This window comes from Mesoplodon densirostris, chromosome 13, assembly GCF_025265405.1.
Source record: "Mesoplodon densirostris isolate mMesDen1 chromosome 13, mMesDen1 primary haplotype, whole genome shotgun sequence".
NCBI classification, from domain to species: domain Eukaryota; kingdom Metazoa; phylum Chordata; class Mammalia; order Artiodactyla; family Ziphiidae; genus Mesoplodon; species Mesoplodon densirostris.
The window spans coordinates 57,086,829-57,100,581 of NC_082673.1; the positions used below are offsets into that span (position 1 = coordinate 57,086,829).

The following is a 13,753-nucleotide window of genomic DNA, read 5'->3' on the forward strand; positions in this document are numbered from 1 at the left end:
TCCTTCTGAAGTAAAGATTACTATGTGAGAAGGTATTTCTCAAGATGATGTTCTTTAACTACTGGCAAACCATGTAGTGTGTTTAGTTAAACTGCAGGTTCCTGGGCCACATCTCAGGAAGACTCTTGGAGGACTATGGGGCTTCTTGAATGCACCAGAGTTTGAGATCAAAGATTTTAGAGTAATGTTTAATATATCTGTCATAAAAAGTTCATGATTTTCTTAATTATTCATACTTAGTTCTCCTTAAAGGAGTTTCAAATATGAAGGATAATATATATTTGATTGGAATGTGGAAGGGGAAAAGAAGGCCACTCTTCATGAATATAGGTGAAATGAGTGATGAAGTTTTCTGTGATAGGATCAAATTGTGTTAAACACCTCAGCTCTTTCTCTCTGCTGTAGGACTGAGCAAAAATTACTTAACTCCTCTAAGCTGTTATATCCCAGTTTGTAAAAATGAGGATAACAATAACATCTTTATCACAGCCCTGTTGTGAGGATTGAATGAGATGTGTGTATAACATATAGTAAGTCCTCCAGTAAATGTTAGTTGATTAGAGTTCATCATCATTATCATTATTTTAGTGGTTTGCAATAATGTTAGTGTAATGTTCTTAAGGTTTCTCTGCCTTTTTAATTCTCACCTACCCTTCAGGGCCCAAATGAGTCTCTCCTTTTTGAATTAAGTTTTCCCTACCATTTATGTCATGGTAATTGTTCCCTTCTGTGCTTTTATGTTCTCCAGCAAGTAGCATATAGTAGAGATGTTAATATTCACTTTTTTTGTTAATTGATATAGAATCCCTTTAGTTTCTTTTAGCTACACATGGGATGTCAGTTTTGCTTATAAGCTATTGTATTTTAACTTAGGAGCTGTTCTGAGCTAGCTTGTTTCTCTCTCTTCACCCCACCTGACCAAGATATTTTGAGGAGGCTGTTTACGCAGAAGTTTCATGCTTAAATTAAATGTCTCTGCCTAAATGAAACTCAATTTGTAAGTTAAATTTGTATCAAATTGAAAATCTTACTCTATATTCTAAAACCAAATATGATTTTTTAGTCTCCTGATTTTTAAACAAATATTTGTTTCAAATTTGCATAAGTATAATTGTGCAAGTTCAGCCCATTTATTTTAAAATTGCATCTTTTTAACTCCTAAACACTAAATTGTGAAGCCTAACACAAATACTGTAAGAACATCTGAGGTAGATAATTAAAGTATAATTAAGTCTAAATGCCTTGGTGAAGGAATATAAAAATTATTTAAATTCAATCGGCTAGTACATTTGCAGTTTTCTTTTATTAGGTGTGAAATCTAAGAATCCCCTGCCAACTCTTGAGGGCTCAATCCAGAATGTTGAATTGAAGTACTGCAGCACATCATTGGTCAAATGTGCCTCTGGGACCATGGGATCAATAAAAATTTGTGCCAAAGCCCCAGGTATGTGCAGCTGGACCGTGTAAAACTTTATTGCCTGTGTAGGAGAATTGGCCGTGCGTTTTACAAGGAGCGTTACTGAAACAAGAATTTACTCATTGTTCCTATGAATCAGAGGTTTTAAATTTTTTTATTTTTACTTGAAAAAAATTGTTAATTGTGCCAGGATGATACTTCTTGACATTAATAGGTTAATTTTTATTTAAGGAAAAAAATCTTTGCATAGTTTTAAGAATGGTTATGAGGGAGGAAAAATTAAAGGAAAGTTTATTCTTACACTTTTGGGGGGGATAGGAGGTATAGATGTATATGACACTTAAAAATTAAATTAAAATGTTGTTAGTATAATGAAATTAAACAGAAAACCCAGCTGTTTTTCAACTGAATGTTGTAATTGATTTCGCCTTCCTTCCAATATTTTATTTCATAATATTTTCCTTAAACTGTTTGTTATTTAATTTTTTCCAGTGTGGATTAAATGTCTAGATAAGATTAAATAGGTACAGATTCCATTGAATATTTAGAATACAGTGTGTTCATGTTGTTTTATAAGCTTTTCTGAACATGTTCTACATTCATTAGCTAAATATTAAAACAACCTTTTAAGAGTTAAAAGTGCTTTTAATTTTATCAGTCATACTTTTTAGAGTATAACTAAATGTTCTGCTACAATTACCAAGTATAAACTGAAATTTTATATTATGATGTTAGTATACTTTAAGATCAGACATCTTCGGGGTACTCCTATGTTTTATTTGGTAAGAGTTTCTTTTTCATAAATATTTCTGTTCAGGTGAGAGTGGAAAAGAGAAGTTAATTCCATTGCTTCAGGGTCCTTCTGACACTAAAGACCTTCATAGTAGCAAGTGGCTCAATGAGAGTAGAAAGCCAGAATCTCTCTTAGCTCCAGATTTAATAGCCTTCACAGCCCTAGTTCCACAGTATATGGACTACTGCCACAGTTCCGGTAAGTACATCATTATTCACTTATTTGCATTTTCTTTTCCAGCAAGACTTTTAAAATTGGACTTTTTTTCTTTCCTTCTCTCCTTTCCTTCACTTCCTCCCTCCCTCCTTCCCTCCCTCCCTCCATTTCTTTCTTGCTCTCTTTTTCATTTGTGTCCATTGGGATACACATTGCAGTTACACTCTTTGAAAATTCAAATGAAGTATTTTGTATCATTTTTGATAAATGACGTGTTTACAAACAATAATGATTTTACTCTATTTTATTGAGATAATTCAGTTGTATGTATAACAGTTAATCTCAGATTCAACTACTACTACTACTGAACCCAACTGAGTTTTAAAATATGTAATACATAGAAAGGAGTAAAAGAAATTTAAAACATTACAAAGGGAAAATATTTTTCTTGGGATAGTAGCACTTTGTGACCCATAGTGTGCCATGGTAAAGTTAGGTGTTTGGGCCTTCTGTGCTTTTACAAAAAGGAAAAGATATTGATGTTGTAATAAAGGAAAAAACTCAGAAGTCAAGCTCTTATTTCTTAGAGTTAAATTTTTTTCTAGAAGCACTTTGCCTAGAATTGATTTCATTTTATTCACACCATAATAGCAGATCCACACCTCTCATGTTGAGAGGAGATACTGGAACTATCAATGAAGACTGGGGATAAAAAGGTATAGTAAGTAGAGCCTGATGTCAGCCATGAGTTCAGTTAGTATGTAGTTGGAAAGCCAAGACCATGATGCTAGAAAGAAGTTAGCTATATACAGATTTCTTAAAAGGGTCAGGAGTCTGAATTTTTTCTTTAGAATTAATTGGTCAGTGAGGTGGTTTCCAATAGCTGCCTAAGAGTAGAGCTCAGTTAACATTATATGACTAGAACTGTAGCTTATAGAAAATATGTTAAGCATGACTGCACTAAGTTCAAAGTAGAAACCATGAAAAGATTTGTAATTAACTACACAGAGACTATATGGAGGTGAATATTCGAAGCAGTGTACATATGCATGGATGCAAAACCATTTGAAAGCAGAATTTGTTATAGTAGCATTTGCAGCTGAATGGCATCCATACTAGAAACTAGAAATTAGTATTTGAAAGGTGAGTCTGAGAACCCCTGAGTCAGCTTGCCTTTAAAGACAGTACTCCTCAAAAAGACATTTTCAACTTGATGAGGATGGGTGTGGTTCCTAAGGAAAAAATTTGTGAGGATGAGGCCAGTACCCAAGTAAGACTGTGCCTATGGGTAGAAGATTTTACCAGTCCTTTAAAGTAGGGGTTGGTAAACATTTTACTAAAGGCCAGATAACTAACCTTTTAGGCTTTGTGGGCCATATAGGCTCTGTCTCAGCTGTTCAGTTCTGCTATTACAGCACACAAAAATAGTCATACCTAATATGTAAATGAATGGGTGTGACTGTGTTCCAGTAAAACTTTATTCACAAAGCAGGAGGTGGGCGAGATTTAGCCTATGTGGTTTGCCTACCCTGGTTTTAGGGAGAAGGGATTGGTGGCTAAATAAACATCATGCTTTCCCCGCCCCCCCAATGTATTTATTTATTTATTTATTTATTTATTTATTTATTGAGTTGGGTCTTAGTTGCGGCATGTAGGCTTCTCTCTAGTTGGCAGCACGGGGGCTTCTTCTGGTTGTGGTGTGCTGGCTCCAGGGCATGTGGGCTCTCTCACTCGTTGAGGCGCGTGAGCTCAGCTGTTGTGGTGCATGGACTTACTTTCCCCATAGCATGTGGGATCTTAGTTCCCTGACCAGGTATCGAACCTGCCTCACCTGCATTGGAAGGCAGATTCTTTACCACTGGACCACCAGGGAAGTCCCAACATCATGCTTTTTTTAATGCCTATTTAATTATATTCTTTAAATATGCCGTCTGCAAAACTCCGTTATAGAATTCTCCAAATAGCAGTTTTCAGTAGGTTTTGTTTTCAAATCATAAGATCATTAAAATGTTATTAGAATGACCAGACCATCTGGTTAGAATTTTGATACCTAAGAAGGGACTAAGCTTATTAGAATCTACTGCATATTCTTAAATTGGACAGGGATTCTTCATTTTTTGTTTTGTTATTTACAAAATTAGAATGAACTGAGTCAAGCATGTTTAAATAATAATCTGATCTTTCTCATAACAATATTCGTATTATTCTTTGTAACTTAAATGCATATCTAGGGTCTCAAATATATATTTGCATTTTGAACCTTTATAGCATGGGTCTAAAAGTAAACTACTGTAAAAAAAATTATACCTACGATATTTCTAGGAAAAAGTTTTTTTCTTACTGTTAAGGAAATTCACCTAATCTTCAACTTTAGTGTTATATTTAGTGATATGCTTATGGATTTGCATGTAAAATTTTAATGTGATCATGCATTTGGTGCTTTGAAAATATTCCTTTGGGTGTGTTTTAATCCTAAAATGTAATGTGTTTTCACTTAAACTACATTCACATACTTTATTTAGGGTATTTTTAAATTTAAATTTTCCATCCATCTTGGGAACTGCCACCCACATTCATGGCTTAGGTGTTCATGGAATGATTATGAGGGAGTGCATAAGTATTATTTTTCAAAGCCAATTTTAAAGTAATATTGACTAATTTTATGTTCCTCTAATAAGATTTAAAATTGGAGGTGTGTGTGTCTGTGTATGTATATGTGACTGATGGTATGAATAAACTATAAATAAATTTTAAATGAAGAAATAATTTATTAACAATCCTTTAAGATTTTACTGAAATATCACGCTTTCAGCAAGTTGTTTCCTGGTCACTGTATATAAAATATTTTTTCTCTCTTGTTTGCATATATGTGCATACACACACACACACACAGACACATTTTATTTACCCACTATTCTAAAGTTTTTCTTAGTACTTATCACACTCTGCCATACTATACATGTTACTGATTTGTTGTGTTTTATTTTTCCCTGCTATTAGAATTTAATGCTTCATTATGGCTGGAATTTTTGTCTTTTTTGGTCACTGCTGTGTTCCTAGTGTCTAGAACAATATCCCATATATAGTAGGATATCAACAAATATTTAGTGAATGTATGAGCAAGTAAGTGATGATTGCATTTGCTTTTCTTTGGTTTTTGAGGCTGGAGCACCTAAGGGAAATGGCAAAGAACACGAGTCTTTATTGATGTTTGCCTTAAAAAAAAAAAAAAAGATGCTGGGTAGTTGAACTCTTCTAGATGAACAAGGAAAGGAAAGCACAATTAATCCCTGCTGTCTTTTTTAGAGACAGACCATCCAGATGAGGTTGTTAATGAGCTTTTCCCATTTGTTTATAGAATTTGAATGAGAGGTTTTGGAATGTGGAGTAGTAAGTGATTGGCTAACTGATTTGAGGCAAATTGTGTATTTTAGAGGAGTTGGGTGATCATTCTGATTGGCTTCTGATTATCATGGCATGATGTGTGGAAGACAACTGCCTTTGTGCATATGCTCCCAAATTGAAGGGGGATATTATAAAAGTGGGGACCAGAAAATGTTGTAGATATTATATTAGGAAGTGAGTTTTGAGAGAAGCTCAATTAGGATAAAGAGGCAGAGTTTTCTGGCTCTGATTTCAGAATGTGAGGGAATGGACAGCTTTATTAATGGGAATTAAGTATTAATTGACTGAAAGAAATATTAGCAGTATTAGTAAAACTTGTTATAAAAACAGTATTTTCCAATTTAAAAATCACTTTCATATAAATTGTTTTATTTGTTTATAAAACAAGACTGTTCAGCACAGCAAATGTGATTTTGTCGTACAGAGGAGGAAATAGAGGCTCAGAACAAGTCAGACTTTGAACTTGAATCTGGGGCTTCTAACTATATAACATTTTCCCACTGTCTTAGGCTATTTATCATTTTGTCTTTTATTTTTAGGATCCATATTGCTAAACATTGTACCACCCAGCCTTGCACGTTCTTAACTTTGAGGATCTCTTTCTTTACTTCATATTAAGCACTATCAAAAGAGCCACACTTCCATGATGTCACAGCGTTGTTTTGTCTTTGAAGTCTTAGCAGCTCCCTTTGCACATTTCCCTCCCCGCCTTGATCACTTTCTCTGCTTGACTGGCTCTGATTACAGTGAAGGAGCTGAAGACTCCTATGGGAGTCCAGTGTGCCAGCCCACATTCTGCATTCATGGTTACTGTTCACAGGAACCGTTTAGTGACACTTCTGTTTCTTATGTTTGTATAGATAAATAGAGAAACTAGATTCTTCTTTGGCTCCTTCAGAGGTAGAAGCACTTGGTAACTATAATTGATGTATGTAAAATATTTTAAAATAGGTTCTAAACATTTTTCTTCCCTTCTCTTTTAAATATAAACTTTTGCTCTTTTTCATATGCTATATTTTGCCTATGATTTATAGCAGGTTCTGCTTGTTAAAAAGTTCTTGGTATTTGTTAATCCTGTTATTAATGTATAAACAAATTTTAGGGTGTCTGCTATTTACGAATATAAAATGATCACAAAATACTATCAACTTAGAACAAAGGAACTTATAGGCCATCTGTTTCAATTTCTAAGTCAGTGTTAGGAGTCCTTTTAATATGCCCCACTCTTTCTATGTGCTTCAGATCTCTTGGCCTTCTTTCAGTTTCTCAGTTGTGATTATGCTTTTGCATATGCCTTTTTTTTTTCTGTCTGGGATTCTTAAAACTATCCTTACCCCTTCACCTTATACCTGTTGACTTCAGCTTAGTGTTGAGATCTTAGCTCAATTACTGTATCTTCAAGAAAGCCCTGATGCTGCCTTTCCCCTACCCCCCACCACCCAATTTGATTAGGTATCTCTGTTACATTCATTTTCATAGTTCACTGTATGTTTCTTTCATAGCACTTAATGACAGTATATATTTATGTAGTTGTGTGATTTGAATGCTGTCTGTCTTCACTATTTGACAGTGAGTTCTGTGAGGACAGAGTTTGTCACTGGTTGCTTATCATTTTATCTCCAGCGCCTAAAATTTCCTGACACATAAGGAATACTTGAGAAATCATTTGTTGGATGAGTGAATAAATGGACATTTATGACAGATAGTGAAGGATATGAATGTATTTGACAGATAAATAGTGAGTCCTTAATATATATTAACCGTCTTCCCTCTTCTCTCCCTACGTTTCTTCCTCTTCTTCCTTCTCCTTATATATGTATCTACCATTGGAGAGAATATCTAACAGTATCTTTCTTTGTTAGGTCTGATTACTATTAGGTCCTCTGTTTTTTGAACTGTAACTTCCATTTCTTTTTTTTTTTTTTTTTGCCGTAAGCGGGCCTCTCACTGTTGTGGCCTCTCCCGTTGCGGAGCACAGGCTCCGGATGCGCAGGCCCAGCGGCCATGGCTCACGGGCCCAGCCGCTCCGCGGCACATGGGATCCTCCCAGACCGGGGCACGAACCCACATCCCCTGCATCGGCAGGCGGACTCTCAACCACTGCGCCACCAGGGAGGCCCGTAACTTCCATTTCTTAGTCTTATAAGTGACATGAAATAATATATCGGCCCTAAATATACCTGACAAAACTTATTATCTTATGTTTCATTGGCATTTGTGTATGATTGTACCTTATCTGTTGAAACCTTAGTCTCTCTTGGCCTTCAGGTATTAAAAGATAACATCTGATGTCTTTTGCGTTTTTGTATATCTTGTGAATGGAGACACTGACTGGTCTTTATTCTAGACTATCTTTTAAAGGATATTTGTATAATGAACAGTATTTGGGAGATAGATCTAGTGTCCCTCTGGAGCTAATGGAAGGCCTGCTTACTGCCCATTATAAAAGATTTGGTTCCTCAACTCAGGGTTCATTTCTTCTTTTTTTTTAAATTGAAGTATAGTTGATTTACAATGTTGGGTTAGTTTCAGGTGCAGGATTCATTTCTTATAATGCATTCCACTGCATGTGCAGGCATCCATCTGGATATGTCTTTATGGTTACCTCTGTGGAACTTGGGGGCAAAGGGAACTGATACAAATACATATGTTGATAATCATGCTGCTTGCTGTGCCATGAGTAATAAAGTCCTTTGTCTGACTCAGGAGTCTCCTGTCTTCTACATCAGTGGTCCCCAACCTTTTTAGCACCAGGGACCAGTTTCATGGAAGACAGTTTTACCAGTGCAGGACAGGGGGGTGGGGCGGGTGATGGGTGGGGATGATTCAAGTGCATTACATTTACTGTGCACTTTATTTCTGTTATTATTACATTGTAATATATAATGAAATAATTATACAACTCACCATAGTGCAGAATCCCACCATAGTGCATAGTGGGAACCCTGAGCTCGTTTTCACTTGCCACTCACTGATAGGGTTTTGATATGAGTCTGCAAGCAATTGATTTATTATGGTCTCTGTGCAGTCAGACCTCTCTGCTAATGATAATCTGTATTTGCAGTCACTCCCGAGCTCTAGCATCACCGCCTCAGCTCCACTTCAGATCATCTGGCATTAGGTTCTCACAAACAGCGCGCAACCTAGATCCCTCGCATGCGCAGTTCACAGTAGGGTTTGCACTCCTATGAGAATCTAATGCCACCGCTGATCTGACAGGAGGTGGAATTCAGGCAGTACTGTGAATGATGGGGAGCGGCTGTAAATACAGATGAAGCTTTGCTGGCTCACCCGCCACTCATCTCCTGCTGTGCGGCTCGGTTCCTAACACGCCATGGACCGGTACCAGTCCATGGCCCAGGGGTTGGGGACGTCTGTTCTACATCATTCATTATAGGGTAAAAGCTTAGGATCACAATCCTGGACACTACAACAACGTAGTTTCTTGGTTCTCCTTGCTGAACCATATTCATTTCCCCCCTCAAATACATTTCTTTCCTTTGTGCCTTAAATATAGGTTGTTCCTGATATTATGTCACCAACCCTCTTCTATTTGGATGATTTCATCAACACCGTGTGTGTGTGTGTGTGTGTGTGTGTGTGTGTTTAGCAACCAACCCTATGCATATATCTCTTTGTCCACTTGCTTTCTTTTGAGATCCAAACTCCAAGTTTTAGCCACCTCTTGACAATTGCCCTGTGGATATTTTACTGTGGCCTAACATGTTTAAGACAAAACTCAGTGTAATCTCCCCCACCCCATTTGATACTCCATCATTCAATTTCAGTTAATGGCACTACTTACCTCTTAATGCTGAAAGTTCTAGCACTAGCTTAATTGCCCCTTCTTTCTCCCCTGCATATGGTAGATGTTCCACAAAAGCTTTTTTTTTTTTTTTTGAAAAAAAACTGAATAGTCCAGGCTAAACATAATAAATTTATTTTAGTTGCTTCCCATATGATTTGCCTTCAGAGTCATTGCCGTACTTCCACTACATGTTTGAAAATGTTTCTTTTAAAATTTAACACGAGAACTCTCCCGGTGGCACAGTGGTTAAGAATCCGCCTGCCAATGCACGGGACATGGGTTCGGGCCCTGGTCCCGGAAGAGCCCACATGCCACAGAGCTACTAAGCCTGTGTGCCACAACTACTGAGCCTGTGCTCTAGAGCCCGTGAGCCACAACTACTGAGTCTGTGTGCCACAACTACTGAAGCCCGCGTGCCTAGTGCCCATTGCTCCGCAACAAGAGAAGCCACCGCAATGAGAAGCCTGTGCACTGCATTGAAGAGTAGCTAGCCCCTGCTCATTGCAACTAGAGAAAGCCTGTGCACAGCAACAAAGACCCAAGGCAGCCAAAAATAAATAAATAATAAATTAAGAAATAAATAAAATTTAACACAATCCTCCACATAGCACAAAGTAGAGAATGTATTTCCCAGGTATATATAATTAACTTCTATTTAGTTACTATTTTTCTTAAGCTTATGTGCTACTGGAAATTAGAGTCCTTTTTCACATAAACTACTGTTAAGATAGTTTTCTGTATTTTATAATCTAAATAAATGTATGAATTTACATGAAGAATGTCAGTCTTCTATGAAATTTCATCTAATTGATTTTGGTTCACCATTATTAAAGATGATAATCTCTTAAAGTATCTGGCTGTAGTCACTTGTGTAAGTAAGATGATCATGCTGTATTTGCTTTTGACATATAAAACTCAAAACAACTATTTCTTCCTAACACTAGAAAAATAGAATTAAATGATTATGAGGATATTTAAAAATAATTTAAAACAACTGTTCTTCTTAAAATGTCATTTAAATATAATACAGTTTAAGATGATCTTTCTATTCCCTGGTGTAATTAGTTGCAGAAATAAATATAAGGTTTTAACTTTACTGGATTGCCATATATTAAAAGTTATTTTATATTTTACCCATCAAATATGTACAACTTTTGATCATTGTTATTGGGAAGGAAAGTCACAATTATAATTCTGTTCTCTGGAAATTCATGTTTAAATTGGGGAGGTAATTTTCTTTCTGGATTAAAATATATCAGCAAACACACACACTCTTATTTGACCATTCGTAGTTGGTTGGTTAGGATATGAATTGTTAAGGAGTTTTTAAAATGGAGACAGTATTTTAGATTGTAAATTTTAATTTATGGGGAATGGTTTTTTGTTCCAGAAAATTCTCCTCATAATGTAGAATTAAGTGAATTGCCTTGAAGTTATGTTTTTAGTATTTTTGACAGGGCACATGAGTAAGAATGCTTATATATTGTAGCAATTAAAGACAATTCACATTTGTGGTTTGGGCATAAATGTGTAAAAATTATACCCATCTATCTTATTACATTTCCTCTCTCTTCCCTGAGGACTTTACTATGTAGTTTATCTGTAATTGTTGCCAGTTTTCTATCATGTTCCCACTGGGCTTCTGGTGCAAAAAATCTTATCCTCTTGATGACAGAGCTTGCCTGAATGATTTCATGCTCCTAGCATTTTTGTTCACGGGAATTAGGGGCAAAATGTAACTACAGCTGAACAGAGCTTCTATTTTTGTAATTTTGGAGTTTAGGCTCTGTTATTGGAACTAAATGAAGAGATGCAGGTGTTCTCCAGTCCAACCCCTTTGGGAGTTTTGATGGTAGATGCTTGAAAAGAAAATGCATGTGTTTCCAGAGTCAAACAGCAGCTGTGAGACAAGGATTTATGTTTTTCTCAGAACTTTGGGATTTCAAAATGTTACATTTAATCACAAGCACAGAAAGGGGAGCAAATGTTAAAGATGTTACACATAAAAGTAAGTTTACTGATTTCTTTACCATATGAACTATTTGTGGGAATATAGGAGCACAGTGATTTTTAATCATAATATAAACAATTTCTGAAGGATTATGATAGTTACCAGAACATAGCCTTTTGAGAATGCTGCATTTGTAGCACAGAGAATTTTTTATCCTACTAAGTACTATAAAATTTTTTTTTTTCCATTTAGACAGATACACACACATACACAGTGAAAGGTTTGGTAAAATATTTGCCAAATGCATTTTGATTATAACTTTTTGGGCAAAAGTTTAAATCATAAATGTCTTGTATTAATGCAGCCTGATGTTTTTAAGTATAAAAAATATAAATTTCTATCTAGCACAGTAATTAAGGGAATTTACACACATATAAATCATATAGGTTTAAATGTATTAAAGCAGATATATATTTAAAGCATTTTTTCTTTTTCAAATCATGAAGTTTGTCTTATGGTTGATTCTCAAATTCATCTTTACTTAAGTAAAGGAAAACTCTCCTGTATTTCTTTGCCATTCTCATATTTTTATTGCTCCATTTTTTTAGTAAAATTATTCATTTATTCATTCATTCAACAAGTATTTTTTGCAAGTTTTCTGTCTGTATAAATAAAATGATGCATCAAAGTCTCTACTGTAAAGGAATTTATAATATATTGAGGAGATAGGCATAGAAACACCAAGACTGAATGAATGAACAAATGAATGAATGATTAAAAAAGCTTATATTTTGACTGCAACTTTATCCATTGTAAACTATATTATTTTGAACAAGTTAACCTCTGAGTATTGATTTCTCATCTGTAAAATGAGTATATTCTTACCTGATTGTTAGGATTGTTGTGTAGGTTAAACACTCTACCTTCAAGTCCATTGTAATTGTGAAACATAATGCAAACTTTAAGTATTAATTATTCTGTCCAAAATAGTACCCTGTGTTAATCATTTTTTTCACTAAATACTTATGGTTTTTCTCGAGTCCTTTTCTTTCCTACCGTGTTCTCTACATGTCACTTGATCCCTATCCACTTTAAATTTTCCTTCAAGTTAACTCTATAAACTTGTGGGTATGCGGGTCTGAAGCTAGGAGTAAATCCTTTACCTAGTCCCAGGATCCTACCTTCTCCAGATTGAAATGTCTCCTGGATGGCATGATGCTAGGAGTCAGAAAGTTTCAGTAGCAACGGGAAATTACTTTGATTGCTTCTTTGAAAGGTCCCAGATTCTGGAAGGAAGCCAGTGAGAGAAATCTCTTGAACCGTATGGATGACCAGTTGTTTTCCTTATTTATAGCACAAGGTAAAAAATTTTGCATTTTTTACTGCTTGTATAAGTAAAAGGAAACTGGTATTCAAACTAAGTAAGTGGTATCTTCATTTGTAAATAGTAAATTATTATATAAGAAGTATTTCAGGTGGTAATGGGCTTCGAGTGGACTTCAACATAAAATGTATAATGTTTTGTGTGTTTTCATATGGATCAAAAAGCTACCATTATTACTTCAGTTTATTTTTATATTTTAGATAATGATGTCTTCAAAGTGCGTTTTATTTTTGCGTCTTCTGTTTAGATTTTGAAGTTGGCTGTATAGTAGCTGTCATATTGGTCAAATGAGAAGTAGAAGCCTTAGTGAACCACTAGGAGTTGATTTACAAAACAGGAGTGAAATTCCCATCAGCCTTTGCTACCTGGCTCTTCCCCTAATTGTTTCATCCCTTCTAGAAGAAACTTGATTCCACAGATAGCTTTTGCATCCTTTCTAGTCAGTATAGTATTCACAGGAATCATCCTTGTGCAGTTACTTTGTTTTGTAAATAAATGATGAAAGTCAGTTGTCCATTAATGTGTAAGAATTCAGGAACTTTTCTGAGAATGTTTTGTTTGTTTTAGTTTCACCTTCCTCTGACTTCTGTCCTTCCTCCTCCTCCTCTTCCTCCCTCTTCTCTCTCCTCCCTTCCTAATTAATTACCCCCTTCCAAGCAGCACCATGGCACTTTGACCATATCACAGGGCAGACAGTCATAACTGTTTATAGGATTCTTTCCCCATGAAACTGGTCAGGGTCATGACAAGTACATGATAAGTATTTGGTAAGTACAGGCTGGTCCTAATGAAATGATTTTTGCCATTTGGGTATAACCCTATTGGCTACAGGCCCACAT

At 35.6% G+C, this 13,753-nt stretch overlaps 1 protein-coding gene across 11 annotated transcripts in view; it reads left to right on the forward strand.

The window, feature by feature from the left end:
* The window catches only part of VPS13B (vacuolar protein sorting 13 homolog B), a 791,444-nt gene that overhangs the window by 227,698 nt on the left and 549,993 nt on the right, over nt 1-13,753 (forward strand). For all 11 annotated transcript variants that reach the window (XM_060116063.1, XM_060116054.1, XM_060116052.1 and 8 more), the window contains 2 exons: nt 1,310-1,444; nt 2,235-2,408. In XM_060116063.1, the coding sequence (XP_059972046.1) occupies nt 1,310-1,444; nt 2,235-2,408 (309 nt within the window). The remainder of the gene's footprint in view (nt 1-1,309; nt 1,445-2,234; nt 2,409-13,753) is intronic.